Source organism: Parus major, chromosome 2 (assembly GCF_001522545.3).
Source record: "Parus major isolate Abel chromosome 2, Parus_major1.1, whole genome shotgun sequence".
Lineage (NCBI taxonomy): Eukaryota > Metazoa > Chordata > Aves > Passeriformes > Paridae > Parus > Parus major.
Window position 1 is genome coordinate 45467653 of NC_031769.1, and position 20971 is coordinate 45488623.

Here is a 20971-nt window from a genome sequence, read left to right on the forward strand (position 1 = left end):
AATTCTTTCAAGACCTAAAAGCAAAATGCCTCTTATATGCTTGATGTGATAGCTAAATTGAAAGTTTGTGTTGGTCATCTGTGGCTTGAGTTTTTTTTATGAAAGACCATATGCATCTAGCTGACTTAAATATTGCTGTTTGATGTGAGCTTTATTTGAAACCTCCATATTAGGTCTCTGATTAGTTAATAAAATGTTAAGGTGCTTTCCAAGACTATCAGTATAAAATATGGTGAAGAGAAAATTTTGTTAGGTCAGGATCCTTCGGGCTCCCTTCCAACTCAACTTATTCAGTGATTCTGTGATTCTGTGAATCTGCAACTTCTCTTAAAAATGTGTTAAACTGAATAAGGGAAGTAAATTAATTCAAACAGAGGACAGTTAAAGACATCCTAGTTGTTCAAAAAGCAGCTCTCTCAATATTATTTACTAGGTCATAGCATTTGCCTTAAACAATTAGATTTCTTACTTGAAGTACATAGTTTACTTTTGTAAGTAAAACAATTTTAGAAACTAAAATCCTTCAGTAGCAAGCAGAGTATCACTGGTTAGGATTGGAAGGGACCTCTGGAGACCACTTGTGCAAGCCCCCTGCAAAGACAGGGTCACCTTGAGTGAGTGACCCTGGAATATCCAGGTAGGCTGTGACTCTCTACAGGGAGGGAGACTCCATGACTCCTTGGTCAGCCTATTCCACTGCTCTGCCTCCCTCAATGTAAAGAAGTTTTTCCTCATGTTGAGATGTAACTTCTTGTGTTTTAATATATGGCCATTACGCCTTGTCCCTTTGCTGCACCATAATACACGCATGAAATGTAAGGAATACTGTTGTCATTTTAAATCTCCAACTTTGACAATGAAGAAAAATATGTACTGCTATTTTAGATTGAATTGGAACATTCAGAATTGCCTTGGTTTAAACTTAGGAACTGATGGTACTCCATGACTTCAAGAATTAAATGCTGTCTTTTTGGATAAGTTTAAGTTGGATCTTATTCTATTGTTTATTTCACTTATGTAGAAACCTCTAGTATTCCACAGGTTATCTATGTGTATACACAAGAAACAGGATAGATCAGTGAATTACGACACCAGCACAAATTCAGGAAACAGTTACAGAAGAGTCCATGAGGAGAGTTTGAACAGTGAGGATTGCATAGGTGTAAAGAGGACAGATAGATGTGCAGAGCTTTCATGGCAGTTGATATAGTTCAAATGTCATCATTGCCAATTTTTCTTAGTATCGTTTGTTGGCAGTTAAAATAATAAAACGCCACAAACCTTTCAACTTTTGCTAAATGTGCCACCTACTGATTCCAGTTTACTGCAGTCTGCTAGATTGGAGACACTTAGTTTACTTAATGAAGGTGCTTGCAAGTTGCACTATTAGATAGAGAAGATTGTATTTCTGAGGAGTTTTGGAAGTTTTTTTAAAAGCTTAATAAATACAAAAAATTGTCATTTTTTAATTAGAATTCCAATTTCACAGTTTGTTAATTTATTTCTTCAATCTTTGTGGTTTGTACTTCTATCTACTAATATTTAAATAACTGTCAAATTGATTTTTATTCGTCATAAAATCTGAATAGAAATGCTTGTTTTAATTTCTACCTTTACACTTAGCTGCTGTCTTACACTGATACTAGTCTTAACATCTTTGCTCACAGTAGACATGTTGCAGTAGGCTTTCTAACCATCCTTTTAGACTGTGATTTTACTGTGTATGTATAATCAGAATTATATTTTATTCTTTACTCAATAGAGTAAAGTAGAGGTATTAGTTACAAAGATACAATTTTTTTTTTTTAATACTTTTAAACTGTCTGTAACAGATACCAAGTGCTGGCATTTGCAACAGATGCTGATGAAAGACAAGACACAGAACAGCAAAAACTCAGTTCTGGAAAAAGACTTCTGGTAAAACCTGTTTATTTTACATACCCTCTATGAGCACTGTGCACATATTGAAATGACTGATGCTAAGTAACAAATGGAAACATTGTCTGCTGACAAAGGACCTGATCCAATTTCTGCTAAGGGCAATGGAAAGACTCCAGTAGATTTCTATTAAGGTTTCTTTGGGCTTCTGTTGTTTAAGGTTGAGCCTTAAAACTTGCTGTTGTTCTAGTGAGGAAAGAAAAACTACTGTGGTGGAAATAACTATTTCCAAGGCAGTCTTTGTAATACAGAACCTACAGTAGTAAAATAGATAAATAGGTATACCTGAATTACTACTCATGTGTTTAAATGAAGTCTGATTGTGACTTTGTATTGTAGAAAATGAATCTCATTGTCCTTGGGGAATCCTTTGTACTTAGAGAAAAATTCACAGTGAAATGTTTCCATAGATAGTGTCCTGAACTATTTTTGTCAAAAACCTGTGGATTCAAAAGTCTTCTGGAGGTCTGTGTCACTATTTAGTTTAATATTTGAGCTACCTCCTCTTAAGATGAAGAGAATTTAATTTTTTGTGGTCCTGCAGTAGAGTTGCTTGTCTGCTAAATGCACAGCATATATAAAATGCTTGATTCATCATATTTCAGGCTCAACAGTAAAATATTGGGAGAGCATCTTCCTTCCTCTGGCTAATTGTAGAATTTTTCAAACACATGTAGACTGAATCTTACATATAGAAGTGGGAGAAGGCAATTTATAAATAAAAAAAACCTGGAGACTTATCAGATGTACTGCAAATGGAACAGTTTTTAATCTAAAACGTGAAGCATGCATGGAAACAAACATAATAAGCTGTTTTTTTCCCTTTAACTTTTAAGATGGAACTTCTAGTTTCATATATCAGATGTGCCAGGATATTTGCTGGCACATTCTATGCTCTTTAAGCAAAATCATTAATGCTGTTCATATAGGAATTGCTGACAGTTGAACTTCAATATATTTTTACCTCAAAATTCTAAATTTCTGTTTAACCAGCTTGGCAGGAGTCAAAAGCATTTTTTGCACGTGTGTTTAGTTGGAATTTATCAGAGGAGCTGAAGAAACAAATCAATGATATGTGTCAATAAGCAGTAGTATTGTTTAAAGACAGGGGAGGCAGGATTTCTAAGTAGTTGCTTATTATATCAATGTATGTAGTTGGAGAAATAAACAAACTATTGACATACACAAGCATTCTCCAGGTTAAAGGGTGTACATGAAGGACTGTAAGCATAAATATTGGCTTACACACTTGAAATGTTTGTCTAGTTTTCCATTTGCATATATTGGTAGAATAAGTTGTCACCTTTTGCTCTTTATCCTCTTGCTTAATAACCAAGAACATGCATGGAGGCAGATGAAAATTATTCTAAATATCTATTCTTGGATTAATTAGTTAAAGTATAAAGCATTTCCATTTTGAATGGGATGTGTATTTTAAATTCTAAACGTACTTAACTGAACTGCATAGCAAACAATTAATGACATATTAAAAAAAAGACATTTTTTGAGTCACATTAAGAAAGTTACTGACTGCTGACTGGCCTAAGAATAAGAGGATAATTCTTATCCAGAAAAAGACCTTGATTTTGCTTTTCTGTCTATGTAAATGATATGTAATTTGACTAGCTCTGAGCCTTCTCAATGTTTTGTCTTTAATATGCAGTTGTCACTTGATTTCTGGAGCATGCTTTTTCTTTTGAAGGTGGATTGGGTTTTGAACATCGGAGAGCAAGCACTGGATATATGCATTGTCTCATTTAATCAGGGAGTTTCTTCTGTTTTTGTGCTTGGTGAGAGAAACTTCTTTTGCCTTAAGGATAATGGGCAAATACGATTCATGAAAAAACTTGATTACAATCCGAGTTGCTTCATTCCTTACTGTTCAGGTTTGTAAAAGGAAGCTTTAACTTTAACTTGGTTATTTTTTTTTTTTTAACCACTGAATAAATAATTTTTTCTGAATAAGCAAGTTGGGTGGGGCATTGTGCAACCTGGTCTAGTGGAAGGTGTTCCTGCCCATGTTAGTGGGGGCTGAGATTAGATGATCTTTAAGGTCTGTTCTAACCCAAGACATTCTATGATTCTGTGAGTCTATGATCTGTGGAATCATGGAGGTACTTGTCTGGTGCCCAGGCTATCAAAGCAGCAAACACAGAAGAATGACAGTCTTTGGAAGAGTAAACTTGTGTTTGAGGACCTTCTGTTTGAGGACCTTTTGATTTATGACCTTCTGATACTTAGAGATTCTTAAAAAGATCAAAGTTTATTGCTATTAAATTGGTGGAAACAACTTAGATACTTCTTGAGAATTATAGACTCATAATACATGTTCACTTTTAATGTTTCAAAAACAGTCTGATAAATTTTTGACAGTATGTCTCCTTTTGAACCTAAAATATAATTTTAATCTTTAGAAATTTGATCTTAGTGGTCTTCACATTTTATGCTTTCTGTTTTGATTTATACTATAAATACACCCTATAAATGCATACACATTTAATTGGTATTCACAAAATAAAGAATTAATGAATAGTGTAAGTAGCAGATATTTAATCAGTGTGTATTTTATCATATCTATCCTGGCATGCCAACATGGCCATTATGAGTCTTTGTTTGTCATGTTTTAAGTTACCAAACAAGGCTGGCCAGAACCTTAGCAAGTTGTGGCATATATTGTGTAATATGCAATTGAAATTGGTATCCACAATTAATCACATATGTCCTTGGTTAGTGTCAATGTAACTTTACTAACTTTTGATTATTTATAATAAATTAATTTATAACAACTAATGGCTTAAAAATAAAAGAAAATATAACTATATAAGGCTCAAAGAACAGTATGGGCTAATGAAAAATCTTTCATTTTAAAATTTTTTTTTTTCATCTTTGAACAGTGCGAGAAGGAACAATAAACACTTTAATTGCAAACCACAGTAAAATGTTGAATGTTTATCAAGATGTTACATTGAAATGGGCCACTCAACTTCCCTGCATTCCTGTATCAGTAAAAGTAGCGAATTTTCAGTAAGTAACTAGTTAAAGTTTACTTTTTACTTAGATTAATCTCTGGTTGTGTAATTTGCTTCTAGATCCTAACAAACAGTTTTGAGGTATGTAGCAAATAAGTTAACCTTTAAAAGGAAAATTCTAAGTTTTTCCTTTGTTTTGTAAAATGGTAATTTCATTAATGAGTGTACTAGAACAATACTAGAATTGCTCTATTGTGCTTTAGGTTTTCTGTTTTTTTTGAGTGAAGTTTAAACCTGGAGTCTCATAGTTCCAGCCCAGTAACCTGAAGTCTCATAGCTCCAGCCCAGTAGCTTCTTTTTGAAAAGAATGAAAAGTGTGGTTGTGCAATCTGGCAAGGTCCTTCCCTGAGACAGGAAAATAGGGGATCTCAGTGAAAATCTGTTCTTCATTAAGCATTTAAGAGCATATGCATTCCAGAGATGATTTGTTGGAATGGATTATTAAAATCCAGTGTTAAATTATGGAAATTAAGGAACTGTTTAAATTGCCAAGGGCTGCACTGCAACAGACCAAAACTTTTTGTAAAAGAAGCATAAGACAGATCAGGGGAAAAGTGGTTGGGTAGAGGATTGGGTGAAGAGAAAGTAGGACGTGTTTACAATTTGTGTTGTGACTGCCACTGAAATAAGCAAACTACAGAAAGGTTCAGACAGACAATCCAATTTATGCCTGTACTTTGTGCCCCCAGAGCTGGGCTGGGTGCTGGTGCTCAGTGCCTATGACCATAGGGGATGCAGTAGGAATATCCTTGTCACGTAGAACTGATCCTCAGCAGGCTGGTGGCTGCTGAGCCAACATACACTGCATTGCTAAACATTTCATCATAAGTCAAGCATTTTACCTCCAAACAAATGGAAATAGAACATCTGACTAACTAGCTTTGCTGAGTTGTGCCGAGTAATCTGAGGGATGTTTGTGTTTTGTTTGTTACTAATAGATACCTAATTTTTAAAAAAAATTATTCGTAATTTATGTTTTTTTAGACTCTGGAGAGGGTTGGGCTGGCTTTCATCCAGCAGGTCTTAACAAGTGAAATATAATGAAGAGTCTCAGTAGGCCACTTAGTATAACCCAGAAGTTAATTATGCAGGATATGACAGTACAGCTTTTGAAGTATGGAAAAAACACTTGTATTACAAAAATTTGAAAAAAGCCATTGATGTTTACAATAGCAGATTGTACTAATATTTGTATATAAAATTACTTCTTTGGAAACCCATTATATTGAATCATCTGTTCCAATAATGTGTCTAAAATGTTTATGCAGATTCTGCCTGTTCCCTGTGAACTTCAACACTGAGCAGTTTGATATTAGGGAGAAATCTGAGAGCCTAAAATCTGTCCCAGCTCAATTTGCCAGTTAGATTCGGAATTCTCACAGACCTACAAATGTCAGGTTTTGACTTAGGGTTGTGTTCTTTAGCAGGAGAAGAGACAGGAATCTAATTATGCAAACCTCTTTATTCAGGTACTGGTAAACAAAGGAGCATCTGTGTGCTTACACCCAACGGCCTGAGAGTCAGGGAGAGGTCCAGGGCTGTATGTTTCTGAGCTATACTTTTACCCACCTGTTGGAAAATATGCAGTATGCTTGTACTTCTGGAATTAAAAAGAATAAATGAGCTAAACAGCAAAACTGTAGTAAAGCCTGTAGATATAGTAATTTGGCTTAAACAGAGCATATGTGGTTTTTCTGTTTTTTAAAATATTTTGAAAGAGAATTCCTTGTGTGTCAATGTGATAATGATTTTCTAGTACTCAGGAGAGACCTGTCTTAGTTTGGGCCTCTGAGCACAGTAGTACTGTAACATAAATAATATTAAGGACTTTAATAAGCATAAAGTTGTTAATCCTACACTGCTGAAAGATTGAAGTGCCTTAAATATGATGTATGCCAATTAATTACTTTCTTCACTTTTATTGCAATAATACTTACAACATAAATGGAGTGTTCTGAAACAGTTGTCTCTACAGCTCATTTGTATGTTCATTTACATGGTCATTTGTATTTTCTCCTTAAGGCATAATGTCTGTTACTTCTAATGTGTGACTCTAGCTTGCTGGATAAGAAAAATGCTATTAGAAGCTATTTTATGTAAATCTCTTAGGGCAGGAATAGTGATTGCCTCACAAAAGCAACTTGTGATTGCCTCCTTATTATTTATGAATTGATTTTTTCTCTTCTAATAACATGTAATACAGTATTTATCTATTGCAATACCTGTATGTAGATAATAATATACTATAACATTCAAGATCAAATTCCAGTACAAGCTGCTTGATTTCCATCACATTTTCAGAAACATGGAAGAAAAAATAAAATCAAGGAGAAGCAGTTACTTGGAACATTTTTAGGTATTTCTGAACTCTAAAAGTTATGTATTTTTAAGCTGTTAAACTTTTTTCCTTCTGTTAAAAGCTGAATGCTCTCTGTCAGGATGTCAAAAATTTGCTATAAAAGCTTGTGACCAGAAACTTGAACCAAAGGCAAAACTTTGTGTGTTTATCTTATTCTGGGTTTTCCCTGAGTATCTCTATAACTAGTCACTGAACTGGAAGTTCATTTCTAGTAATTGTTATAGAAGTTTGTCCCTTATTTTGTTGGAAGTTTATATTCTGGTTCTGTTGATGTATATTAGTTACTCTTTCTGACATATTTGTAATGTCAAGGGGACTCCTACATACTTCACACTGCCTGGATTGCTTCAGAAGTGTAACGAGTTACACTGACAATTTAAATTAATTTGAACTGCTTAGGTCTCTGTCTCAGTACAAATTTGTCTTCCCATGGATAAGCCTGCTTGAACAGTTATATTTTTGCTTGCCCAGGTTTGTTATCATTCAAGTTATGGCTGTGCAAACACACTCTCACTGAAGCTGAAGCTCTTGAAGAAAATGTTTTAGGTGTTCTGTCTGAGTTGATTAAAAACCCCCAAACATCCCCCCACCCAATCTACAAACCGCACTTTCCAAACCTTTTTAGAGAGGTTTGAAGAGAAACTATCCATATGCTGCAATTGAAACAGCTGAAAAATAGGAAAGTTACACAAAGGAATGACAAGAATTCCTACTCTGTTCAAAATTTCAGTGTTGAAATAGTAGTTGTAAGGAGCAGTATTTGCTTGGTATCCATCATAATTATGTAAGCGTCTTCATAGAATTGACTTTGAAGTCCATTCTCTTTTTTCCTTTCCATTTTTTTGTTTCATGAGAGGCCTCTTTCCTAAGACCTTCTTTTACCTCCACATCTCCTTTGCAAAGGAAGTCTCATGAGCAGTATCTGTTACATTTATGGATTATAAATGCCATGAATTTTTCACTGATTGATGCTTCTTGAGATGTGTTAAGATTTCTCTGTCTCTTTTGTTCTCTTCTCACTTTTTATGAGCCCATCACAAGTCATATTTGCTTTCTGTATCTGAATTATTCTGCCTCCATGTGCTTGACCATAAAAGGTCCTTGGAGTTGATTATAATACCTAGACAACTACTTTTCTATTTATTTGACAGTTGGCAGAGCTGTTTCTAGGAGTACATCTTTTAATGGCTGATTGATTGCACTGAATATTAGTTACTCTGTCCTGGTCGGCCTGAAACTAGAACATGATGTTAAGGTGCATTCAGTCTGAAGCAAAATAGCTTGTGTTGCCAGCCTTTGGGATATTTCTACCACAAACATCTGAAATGCTAGTATGAGTTGAATTAAAACACATTGACAGAGTATTATACGTACATCTACATTGAGTTTGGATATAGTCTTAGGAAAGGGGTTTCTGTTTTGATAGCTACCAAGTTATGAACCTATGTTTTGCCATAGGAAAGCATGAAGCCTTAAAATTTGAGATAGGTTTTTTTCTTCTGAACATTTCTGAAGTTCACTACTCTGTACTTAGTTCTTGATTTTGTTTGTATACAGTCTTCAAGTTATATCTGATAAGCCTGTGAATGCTAAAATGTAGCCTGACTTTTTCTTTTAAAATGAAACAGAATGCAAACTTGCTCAAATACCTCTTTTCTTCAAATCAGTGTTTCACGATGTCTCTAATTTTGGTTATTGGTGCTTTTGACTGTCCACTGAGAAATTAAGTCTGGTGGTATCCATATGGCAAAAAAATGTTGATTTCATGTGGAATTTATCACAGGAAACCAGCCTCAGAGTTTAGGGGATATGTTGTGGAATATTTCTTCCATCTCTATTCTACTGGGCACTCCTAGTATTTTAGGCACCAGTTTATCAGCCAATGCAATGTTTGAATGAAGGATATTTTCCCCTCAAGCCACATTAGAATTTGGTTAGTAATACCTGAAAGAAAAAATTTAGTCACTGTAGTGAGGCAGAGATTTGTGAGTTTGTCTTTGGGGTAAGTCACCTGTTCTGAATATGGCAAACTGATTTCATTTCCCACATTTGTGACCCATTACTTCAAAACTTGCATCTTTATATAAACAGTTGTACACGTTGTGCAGGGCCAGGAGTTGGACTCGGTGTTCCTTGTGGGTCCCTTCCAGCTCAGTATATTCTGTGATTCTGTAGTGCTTGTCTATAGGTAACTGGAGGCTTTGCATATGTAGTGCCTCTTGTTTTTAGGATCTACATCTGAAAATTAGAATACAGTAACCAATTTTGTTTTGTGATCATTTGTATGCACCTCTATATCTGTGAGCAGGACATGGAAGAAAGATTCTTAAAAGAATAGACCACATAATGATGCATGTGCCTTGTAAAATGTGAAGTTGCTTTTATTATCTGGGGTTGACAGGTATGGACAAGTTGATGAAAGCAGCTAGAATATTTGCTTTCACTTTCATTTATTTGACAGATAAATATAATTTTACTTGGTAGTGGAACAGCATGTTTTCTGAAGAGGTAATATAAAGAAGTCTGGAAAGGCATTTTTATGTGGAAGTAATTTATCACCTCCAAAGAATTAGAATTTCTGAGTTTCTTAAAATATTAAATTTCCAGCACTCAACCTTTTAGCTTGAGTTAAGCTAGTAAATAGACTTTCATTATTTGAGATGGGGAAAAAAATTCTTATTTAAACAAAAGTAGCTGTTGAAAAGTCAGGAAATAAAGTGGACTTTATATGTTCAAGATGACAAGCAGGGTTACTTAGCAAGCTTTATCCACACTTCAGCTCTTTATGAACTTCAAGTCTGCCTAGGTTTATTTGGAACAGCGATCCCATAAATATATCCCAGGGTCCCACAGAATCACCACTGATTCTCTTTTGTTCAGTTTGCAGTCAAGATGTGATTTCTATCTGTGAATTGCTAATACTGCTTCTCCAAGAATGATCTCTGCAGTCTTGACTGCTGGGGTCATGCCTCAACTTCTAAAATTGGTACATGAACCATGAGCCCATTATGACTGTGTCAGATAGTAATATATTAATCAGGCATCTCTTAAAACCTGCTACCCATAGGCTCTTAGTGTTAATTTTCTCACATATGCAGTTCTGTATTTGATTTTGCTGAATTAGAAACTAAATTTATTACCTTAAGGTTGCATTGTGTAGTCTGAGATGCAGGAAGTACTGAAGCTTACTGAATCACTGAAAAATTATTGATTTAACTTGCTATAGTAGTGTCCAATTTTCTTACTACTTATAAGACTAAGGGAAATCATTACATCTAAAATTTGTAATGGTATTCTTGTATGAGTCTTTCCCCTTGCATGAATAATACAGAAGCAGAGACTATTTGACTAATGAAAGGACTGAAATTTAATTTTCTATGAAATCATGTTAATAAGTGTTTGAATTTAGAAGAATATTAAAATCTGCAATCAACTTGTAAGTGAGAAAGTATTGGCCTGGTTCAAGCATGAGCTTGAAATTAGAAATTTTTCCCAGCACATAACTGTAGTATGTTGAGTAGTTGGATGAACATGCTTTATGTAGCTGGGATCTCCAAATAGTAGAAAGACAACAGGAATTGAATTGAACTGGAAAAAACATGGCGAAATATTGTAGTTGAATTAAGTATATAAAGTGTAAAAGTGCAACCACATATATGATAATAGTGGGTGGAGTCAAAATAAAACTCCCCTAATTGAATTTTTTAGCTATCCAGATGCTTGAAAATACTTTGTTCTTCATTCCAGCCCATCTGTTATTCCTTATTATAACTGACATCACCACAGCTACCACAACTGTTAAAGAATCACTGTATAAAAATGGCAAAACTTACATATAAACCCAGCAAAACATAGCACTTACTACACAGTTTTATGGAAAGAAAACTGCAGGAATGAAACTTTATAGTTTGTTGAAAGATTTTTCCTTTCTGTATCGTAGTACTGCAATAGAGGCAATGCTAGTTATGACATAGGTATGAACTATTCAGTTATTTACACATATATATATAAATTTTTATTTGAGTGTTCTGTAAGAACTTTGCCTGCTCTGAGAAGTTAAATGCAGAGATCTCTAGATTCTTTCTATTTAAACATAATTGCATTTTAAAGAAATATTTTTATGGAAAAAAAGGAAGAAAGGATTGCATCTGTTTTTCTCATTGTTGATTTGCCACCAGATTTTTGAGAGATGGCAGTAGAAAATATGACCCTTTTCAAAGGTCTTTTGAAAATATGTGTATCCTAGCCACAAAAATGAATGTGATTTCTTTTACTTCAGTAGGATTTTGATCCTGAAAAAGATGTAGACGTGCCACATACTATGTCCAGCATATACTGTGATTCAGGATGGGCTTTTCTAGCAAGCTATCTTCAAATGGTGTTTACTCTATGATGCTAAGCACATGACCATATTGCCCTAATTTTATTGCATGTCACTTATTTGCTTTTTCAAAAACCTACTTTTTACAGTCATATGATTTTGTAAGGGTTTCAACTTTAGAATAACACTTAAAATATTCCTGCCTTCATGGCTCTAGAGAAAACCGTAAAAGTGGAAATTCTCAAGAACAAGAATGCAAGTAACTTCCCTCCAGTATTTTCTATAAGATCCTTGCATTTAAACAAATATCATGGGGTTTTTTTTCTGGCTAACCCACTATTTGTCTATGCCAGTTGTTGTGCCAGTTGTTGTGACATAGCTTGTATCAGACTCTGAACTCTCAGTCTTGGAGCTAGTTATTGAGCAGTGGGTTGGAGTTTATGGATGTATTCTGACACTCTACTCATGAAAGTGCTGGATGTCTTGTTTGAGAAACAGTTTTATAAAAAGTTTCAGCCTGTTGATTTTGAATGTCTTATTATGCTATTAACCTGAAAGACTTTTTTTTGTACAAGGAGGAGCACATGGGGCATTTATGCCAAGCTGTGGGACTGAGAGGCAGTAACTAGTGCAAAGTGCTAGAGATGCTTTGAAAAAACAGCATTGTTCTTCACCAGACAGGGTGAGGGCACAATTATAAATATTGTTAAAAGTAATAGTAGAAAATGTATACACTTTTTTTCTTACTGAAATGCTAGTGAATTTTGAAACTTGCAGCAGCTGTGAGGAAAAAGAGATGTAAACTAATTTGAGTCGAGTGTTTTAAAAGTTATGTAATTCTTCAAACTTTCTGAATAAATCTGTTTTAAAGACACATTATGGTTATTCTTGTTAATCTTTTTATAGTCTGTGCATAGTCTAATTTTCCTTGTGTACCTCCCAGTATTATCTTATAGGAACTTAACTTATAGGAAGTTAGGAATAAACTTTACCTAAAATGATAAACTTACTAGAGTGTAGATTTTATGAGTGAAGCTGTTTGCATCTCTTTTATGTTGGAAGCAGAGATCCTAGGGCCCTTTTCAGCTTTCCTGAAGTGATATGGACTCTTAACTACTGTCTTGAAGTGGGAGAAGAGAAGGCTTAGAGGAAGGATAAACTTTTGAGGCTCTCCATATCCTAAATTTACATGGCATAGCTGTTAATACGGCCTTTGAAAGCTGTTGTGTACCTGTCTGCTAATGGGGGAGCTTGGGCTTGAAACAGATTGTAGATTTCATGTGAAGGAAGTACAAATGCAGAAATGTGCTCTGAGAGAGAATGAAGTATGAAGATGATTTAAATGTGTCACAGTTTAATTTTTTTCTTGTTACTAATGCTGGTACTGTCACAGAGAATTAACAATGAAATTTCTCTTGTTTCTTATTATTTAGAGCTCTGACATTTAGGCTGCACTCTTACTAAAGTAATCAGATTTGCTTGTCAATTCTCATGTTCATTTTCAATTCTGCTAATGCCACTAAGTGTCTTAGGTATAGATCTGTGATACTAAGAAGTCCAATGTATAAATTATGAATTTTTCATTGAGTACATTGTCTTCCAGTACTCTTTATATATATATATTTTGCTTAAAGCAAGAACATACATTTTTGGAGGCCTGTGTCATTACTCTGAATATTATGCTTTTATTCTACTTGGTGGCAAATACTAATTTTACTTTAAAACTGCATTTTGCATAGCTATCTGCTGTAAAGACATACACGGTTAAATATTAGCCTGGTAAGATTCCCATGTGCCAAGGAAATAACTGTTAAGCTCTTATATCAACCCTGGTAAAAAATCTCCACACCTGCTTCACATTATGTGATGTGGTAGCTCTCAGGACTCACCTGTATGAAAGCTCTGCTGCCCCGCAGGTGGCAGTAGTGCTCTGGCAGAAAGAACCTCGACACAAACTTCTATGAGTAGTGCTTGGTTTTAACTTGGCAGTAAAACCAGTACATTTTTTTTTCTTCCTTTTTTTTTGGTTTATTTGTTTGATGGAAAATACTCCTTTTTATTTGGTTGCTGGACGGCATTTTAGGCAAAGAGACTCTTTCAAAGAGAAACCTACACAAGGAGAACTACAAAAGCTAAAGCCTGGTGAGAGTTTGTCCTGGTGCTGGCTAGTTTGTTGTTTTGCTGTGTAGTGTCACCATATAAAGTTGATTGTGGCGATGTCTTCCTGCACAAATAGGGACCAAAAGTACCCATATGTGACTTAAAAGGTGGAAAATTCTTCAGCCATTTAAAATGGCCACATTCAGGTTTTACTCAGCTCTGTCTCTCTGCATTTCAGTGTTTATTAGAGGGGATAAATGTTAACCTGATGTTCTAGTCATAACTTCTATTTTTTAACTGCTTTTCCATTGAGTTTCAAGATGAAATGATGTTTCATTTCTGTCTTCTTCTTGCATGTATTTCATAATTTTTTAAACTAGATTAGTATATGATATTCTGTTAAGTTCAGCCATCCTAAGGTGATATACAAATGGGAAAGATGAATGCTTTTCTGTAAAGCTGCCACTTTATGCTGTTTAATATAATTACATACTGTTAAACAATTATATTTGAGCACTTTATTTAAATTATTTGTTTGCATGCCCTCTGCAGAGTGTGCAAAGGATGTTAAATATATAAATAGTTGAAAAAAATTTTTGATTTCTAAGAGTTATTAGATTGTCTGTTTTCATGTATAATAGCAGAATGAGGAAGGCTTACATATATGAGCATTACTTCTAATATAAGTTGAACCAAGATTTTTTTACTGAGGAAAGTATTTCAAAGAAGCCTTGGAGTGTTCCACAGATATGCAGGACAGTTAGATATCAGTCGTAGCTTGCATTGAGTCACACTGGATTTGCTTCAAACATTCAGATGTGGGGGTACTTGAGATTTTGGAATGTTTTTTTAATAAGAGTATGATGGGCTTTTTACTTTTCTTCCCATTAGTTCATGTTAGAAAATTCTTATAGTTAGCTATTCCTAGTCTGATCTTTCTTCATTCAGTGTTTGATCAAATACTTCACATAGCTGCGGCTTAAAATGACATTGAAATGGTAGTGAACTTAGAGTAAACTAGCTTTTAAAAAACACTAAACTAAAAAGTGCTCTGGAGGTACCCCCTTGCTTATAATTACCTCAAAGGGTGATAAGCATTTTAAATCCATTTCTCTCCTCATTTTGAGCACAATTCCAGGAATTAGTTTCCTAATGTAGTTGTTTTTAAATAATACATTATCGATAAGGAACAGAAAGTAGTATTGCAGAGAATCTTGTTTTCTAAAATGGTTGGTTTGAGTAACAGCAATTAAGACTGAAAGTAAAGTGAAACTGAAGTAGAAATTTTATGAGCTAATATAAATAATTAAAGCTGCAAATCATGTCAATAACCAAACCTTGTCCTAAGAGTTGTCCAAAGTTTAGTGGATGTCATTCAAGTAAAATTCAGAACTACAGATTCAACTTCTAAATCAATTGTTTGAGTGATCAGTTTGGTCTTATATAAGTGGAAACATGCAAAGCATTTTAATTTCCTCAAGAACTATGTTGTGATCAATTTGTTTAGTAAGAGAAGACCTACAAAAAACATATGCCATTATTATTACCCAGAATCCAATAAAAGATAGTTTTTCAAATTATTACCATATGTGTGTAGGAGCTGCTTTGTACTGTAAAGTTATTTTAGATATCAGAATAATTTGTTTTATACTTTGAGTTCCTCACTGTTAAAATGTCCCCTTAGGTTTATTATTACTCTGACTATTGTGTGATACATAGTAAAAAAATAAATAGCTTAAAATAAAAGAAATTTAACAAGTAATTGAAATTCCAGATTGGATGCAAAATGTGCCAAATGAAGTAATGGTACTTGCAGGGATATTGTGTGAGAGCAGTAGCTGTGGGGAAACTACTATAAAACTGTTAAATATGCTTCCCCTCCCCCTGATGTCCTTAACCACTGTTAAAAAAGATTGATAAAATAATGTAATTTTGACTGGCTGACAAACATTCCAGCAGAGGAATGAATGTATTATAAAAAAATATATTAGAACTGCTTACCAATATTTTTCTTATTGTTTCTTCTGATGTGCAAATTCATGGACTGTTTTTAACAAGGGAAGATTACTGAGAAAATTTTTTTTTTTTAAATACTTATGTACGTTTCGTGTTGAACAATCTTCTTGGGACCCAGCAGAACACTAACTGAAGCAAAGGAAAAGTGTATTTGTAGTGCATTTGTAATTCTGCTTTCTTAAACTACTATTTTAGACTCTGAGGTTGTGTAGATTTCAAGGATGTCATGACTATCAGAAAAGCCAGTTGAAATGGGTTAAACGTAGAGTTTCTTAATGTGCATTCTGTTGTTCTGACTCAGAAGCTAAACCAAGCATAATTTGCATAGGTAAATCACCTCATTGATGTAAATGAATCTTATTTGATAGAGTGATTAGCTGTAGATAACTGCCAGTTTAAAGGTGTATAAGAAGGGCTGTATTTACAAACCATTTTTGAATACCATAGTAGTATATCATCAAAGATTTATTGCTTTGTAGCTATATTTCTTCATGCTCTTTTGATTTACATTCAGATGTCCTCGTGGATCTTTCCTTATTAGATTAACAGATGCATACTTTTGGGAAAAAAAATTGAGATCATCCAAAGCTGTTGCTGGACAGTTCTAGAAATTGTCTTGTTTTCAGAAGTTTTCTTTCTCTAGTTGTAGGAAAAACTCCTGATGCTGTTTCTCTTGTTGTGCCCCCCCACTCCTTTAGCAAAATAAAAAATAAAAAAAAGAGAGAAAAGGAGGTCATTGTTTGATAGCAAAAAGTGGAGCAGAAAAATTTGGTAGCATGCTAGCATCTGCTTCAACAGTGCCTCATTTTTAAAGACTTTGCAGAATCCCTGACCAATATGGCAAAGCTCCTTGCAAACCTTTGGCAGGTGTTGACAAAATCCTGTACATTAGGTGTGATCTGTATGCCTTACTAAGATTATGTTGTGGTGCAAGGATTCATAATAGTCTGTCTCCTACCATTGCTCATATAAGAGAACTTGGGGATAGCCCAGTGTATTTGTTTAGTGTGCCATCCAGACTTCTGTAAATGTAGCACAGGTTTGTGTTGTACAGAGCTTTTTGGACATAAGAAAATTAGAATGGGTAGTTCTGCACGTAATTAAAACAAGAGACCCAGCCCTGAGCAATGAAACCAACTATAACCAAAAGCAAACATTCAAGTAGTGAGAGAAATGAGGACTCATGTTTAGTTCTAATTCCTGCTGATAGTTTACAGTTTGTCAGAAAGTCGCTTTAGGATGCAAAACCCAAGCTCACAGGTCATAAAAAGGTCATGATGTTCACAGGATGGCTGCTGCTAGCACAGGTACTGGATATGTAAGTTGAAAATCAGTATGAAGTCTTCCTCTTTCTTTTCTTCAAGTGTTTGTTGGGGGAGTCTTGGCATCTCCAGCCTTATGGTGCTCACAAAGCTTCCTGCTAACTTTTTGGTAGGGAATGCTGAAATATCGCATGTTAAAAATTGCAGTGATAGGTGGAAGCTTTTCTGTGGCAGTAAGCAGTGGTCCCAAAAAAGAAGACTCTGTTTAAGATGATCTTATATGTTAGATAAGGAGGACATTGTGTTTGAGCCCTTTTATGGTGTTCTGTTCCAGAAGGCCATTCAGATTTGCATGTTCCAGCTTCAGGGAAGGGCTGACTGGAGGTACCTGCTGTCCAAAAAAGTCAAAGCAGTTTCTGTACATTCATAATTCAGCAAGATTTATTTCTTTCACTGAGTAACAATTGCTTTTTGTAGAAAGAGAAGGCTTAAACTTACCTATGGCAATTACTTACTTGTATAGTGCCCACTAGGGTCTTCATTCCTGTGTGCAGTTATGACTGTACAGAGTTCAGATGTCTCAGTTACAGCATAGGTTTTCCAGATTATTCGGTTGCAGCTGTAAAATCAGCACTGGGATTGTGGCCCTAGTATGCTATAAAAAGACATTTTGAGCAGTACAATTGGTCCATCAGTGGTCAAAATTAATCTGTGACATCTGTTGGCTTTTGTAATTAATATTACCTTGGAAAATTTTGGATTGAGGTTCCCTATCTGTGCGTTCTGGAGCCATGCTACAAGACCATTTAAGAAACCAGAGAGAATTCTATTTCTTTTACATAGCTTTTACATACCTGCATTTTTATTGTACTAGAGGAGGCATTTGTAAGGTATTGGTGTGTGTAAGTTAAAATAATTTTTGTTAATTCTGTATGAATTATATCTTGAATACAAGGGTTTAATTAGTGTGATAGTGAATTAGACCTTCTTGTCCAAATCACTTTCTATATCTAAGAATTAAGCTTGATCTATCATTGATTTTTATGGCAGCTGTGTTTGATGCAAAGGCAGTATCTGCTATAAGGTATTCCAAGGATGGAATAAGAGCAAGTTAGTTGCATAAATGTGTAATGTTGAGATTATGAAAGGAAATACAGGCTTTTAATTTAATTAAAAATAGGTATTTTAAAAAACAAAGTGAAAGTTTATGCTCCTGTTAACTTCTATGTTAGTCTTTACTGTTCATATTCTCTTCTGTTAGGAATAAGCTTCCAATTATGCAAAATGCTGGCAGTAGTCCCTATTGTCTCATAGTTTGTTAAATACTTTCCTAAATCTTGCGTTTTCTTTGTACAAATCAGATGCACAAAAAGAGTGGGATTTTTGTAGGAGCAGTGAAGAACTTTTCCCATGACATAAGAGACTATAGTGTATCTAATAAAACACTCACTTGTATTGATTCAGAGGAGTGTAAGGGGAATGCTCTGGATCCATGTGGTTTCCTTTCAAATGGATACTGCAGGCAACAGCCAGCCAGGGTTTGAGGCCAGCACAGTAGCTGCAATAGCAGCCAAAGAATTGGTTACGGGAGCTATTGATACCATCAAAGCCCTAAAGCTGTCTTTGTGAGCATCTTCCATCTGTTCATGATTTCTTCTAACCCCTCCTTCTCTTCCCTTCTATTCCAGTTAGCAAATTCCTTTTCCTGCATAGTAACCTAAATATTGCAACTTCAAAGACTTAGATGAATAAATAGGTTACAACTGTCTGGTCTATTTAGCTTGTTTGTTCTGATCCTTTCCATTACCTCTCCTGATTGTACAGATTCACAGATTCTAAGGGCACTTTAGTCATCTAAGACGAATCCATTCTTAGGTATGATTCCACCAAGTGGGAGAAATATTAATGAAGATGTCTGAATTAAGGATTACATAATATTATTAATGTTATTGCTTCTGTGATTCTTTTGAATTTCTTAGCAAGCTTTGTTTTTTTCCATGCAGAGACTTGAAGGGTGTTATAGTCACTCTGAGTGATGATGGTCATCTTCAGTGTTCATACCTTGGAACTGATCCTTCACTCTTCCAGGCTCCTAAGGTTGATTCTAGGGAAATAAACTATGAAGAAATGAATGCTGAAATGAAAGAGCTTCAGAAAATCATCAGGGAGGCCACAAAAATGCAAGGTATACGTCTTTATTTTTCTATAATTTTACATGCCTTTTTAGCACTTTAAAATATTTTATTTTCACACTTTACCCATAGTTATATTTCTGTAGAAAATTTGGTATTTAAGAAAAATAAATAAATAAATTCTAGACAGTAAAGCCCTTGAATATAGGGTTTTTTCTTTGTATTTTCATAATGCTGTTGAAAAGTTAAAGATGTTTACATCAGGTTGCAGATGATTCACACTAGTTCAAGGGTTCAGAATAAAAACTGACAGTGCATGGATTACCCAAAGGCAAGAAAACTTGAACTTCAACAGTCCGATGTAGTTAGGCTTCAGAGTGAGTAAAAGTATTGCCAAATTCTGTTTATTAATACAAATGTCTTTTTAAGTTATGAAATGAACAAAATTACTTTCTTTTAAAGCAATTTTTCTGTTGGTTTAACTATTCAAAAGCATATTTGTAGAACAGAGTGACATATCTGATGATAAATTCTGGAATTTATATACATTGCTAATAAATTGCATTAATTTGATTCAAATAAGGGCACATAATTTCTACAGAGTTCCTTCAAAGTTTGTTTTTATAACTATGTTTTTAAACAGCCTGGGTTGCACAGGGAATTGGAAGCATGTGATTTTACAGCGAGCTATGGAAAAATATTCAACAAACAAAGCAAAATAATTTTTTTTTCCTTGATGATAGGTAGCATATTCTTAAAATGCATTAAAGAAATATTCATGGTGTTTTCTATGTGAAAAAAAGAAAAGTGAAAAACCTTGCCATTGAAATTCCTAGAAAATAAAAATTATTTTTCAGGCATGAGATTGATTTTACAACACAAAGATTTCTTTGTTTTGTAATTACATGTAACTTCATCCATTATAATGATAGACTTATATCAGGATTTTAATTTTCCAAATCCACTAATGTGCTATTTAAGCATATAGATGTGGATAAATTCCACTGATTTTTACCACAGTCCATCCTTATAGGTATTTGACAATTTTGTCTGTCTATCATAACCAAAGGAAAGAAAAGCATGATGGAAAGAACAAATCCATTTGAAGTGAATCAACTTCAGCTTGTTAGTTTCAACATGTTGGCTGGAAGATCAAAGGAGTGAGAAAGGAGCTGTAGCTGTCCTTTTCAAATTTTGTAATAACTGTCATGGTATGACTGATAAATTTGTTATCAATATTTTTTATTTTTTCACCATTCTTTTTTCTTAATTTCCTTTTCTTCCTCAATTTGTCTAATCTCATCTAAGTGGTGTTTTCAGATGAGTTTTTTATGAATGCTCTTTTTGTTGTGGAGAAATGCCCTAATGATGTTGTGTTTTGGTTTTAACTGGATGTAAAACTTGTACGAGAACATTTTTATACAACAAATATTTTACTTATGAAGAATATCTGTCAGTTTTGGATGTTTTGGCATTGTTTCATCTTGGCTTTTTTTATCTTAGCTTGAACCTTGGCTGCTGTTAAGTACTCCTAAGCACAATCTTTAAAATGACCTGTTGACTTTCTTGACTTTTGAATTCATGCTTGTGCATTCAGAGCTTGTGTTCTGTGTGTGAAAATATCTACCCTTATATGGAAATAATTTTTCTTTGTTTCATTTTGTCTTTCAAATGTGGAAGGTATTTAGAATTAGGTCATCATATTAAAAAAACCTTAGAGTAGTTATCTCCATAAATGTCTTGTATTTCTGTCCAGTGCTGACCATTAAACTGTTGAACTTAAGCTGTTTCATACATTTTGAAGAATAAGGATT

General features: G+C 34.3%; 1 protein-coding gene across 7 annotated transcripts in view; it reads left to right on the forward strand.

The window, feature by feature from the left end:
* Window positions 1–20971, forward strand: part of BBS9 (Bardet-Biedl syndrome 9) — a 281332-nt gene that overhangs the window by 31380 nt on the left and 228981 nt on the right. For all 7 annotated transcript variants that reach the window (XM_033511950.1, XM_033511949.1, XM_033511954.1 and 4 more), the window contains exons 7-10: window positions 1833–1917; window positions 3641–3824; window positions 4833–4962; window positions 19029–19210. In XM_033511950.1, the coding sequence (XP_033367841.1) occupies window positions 1833–1917; window positions 3641–3824; window positions 4833–4962; window positions 19029–19210 (581 nt within the window). The remainder of the gene's footprint in view (window positions 1–1832; window positions 1918–3640; window positions 3825–4832; window positions 4963–19028; window positions 19211–20971) is intronic.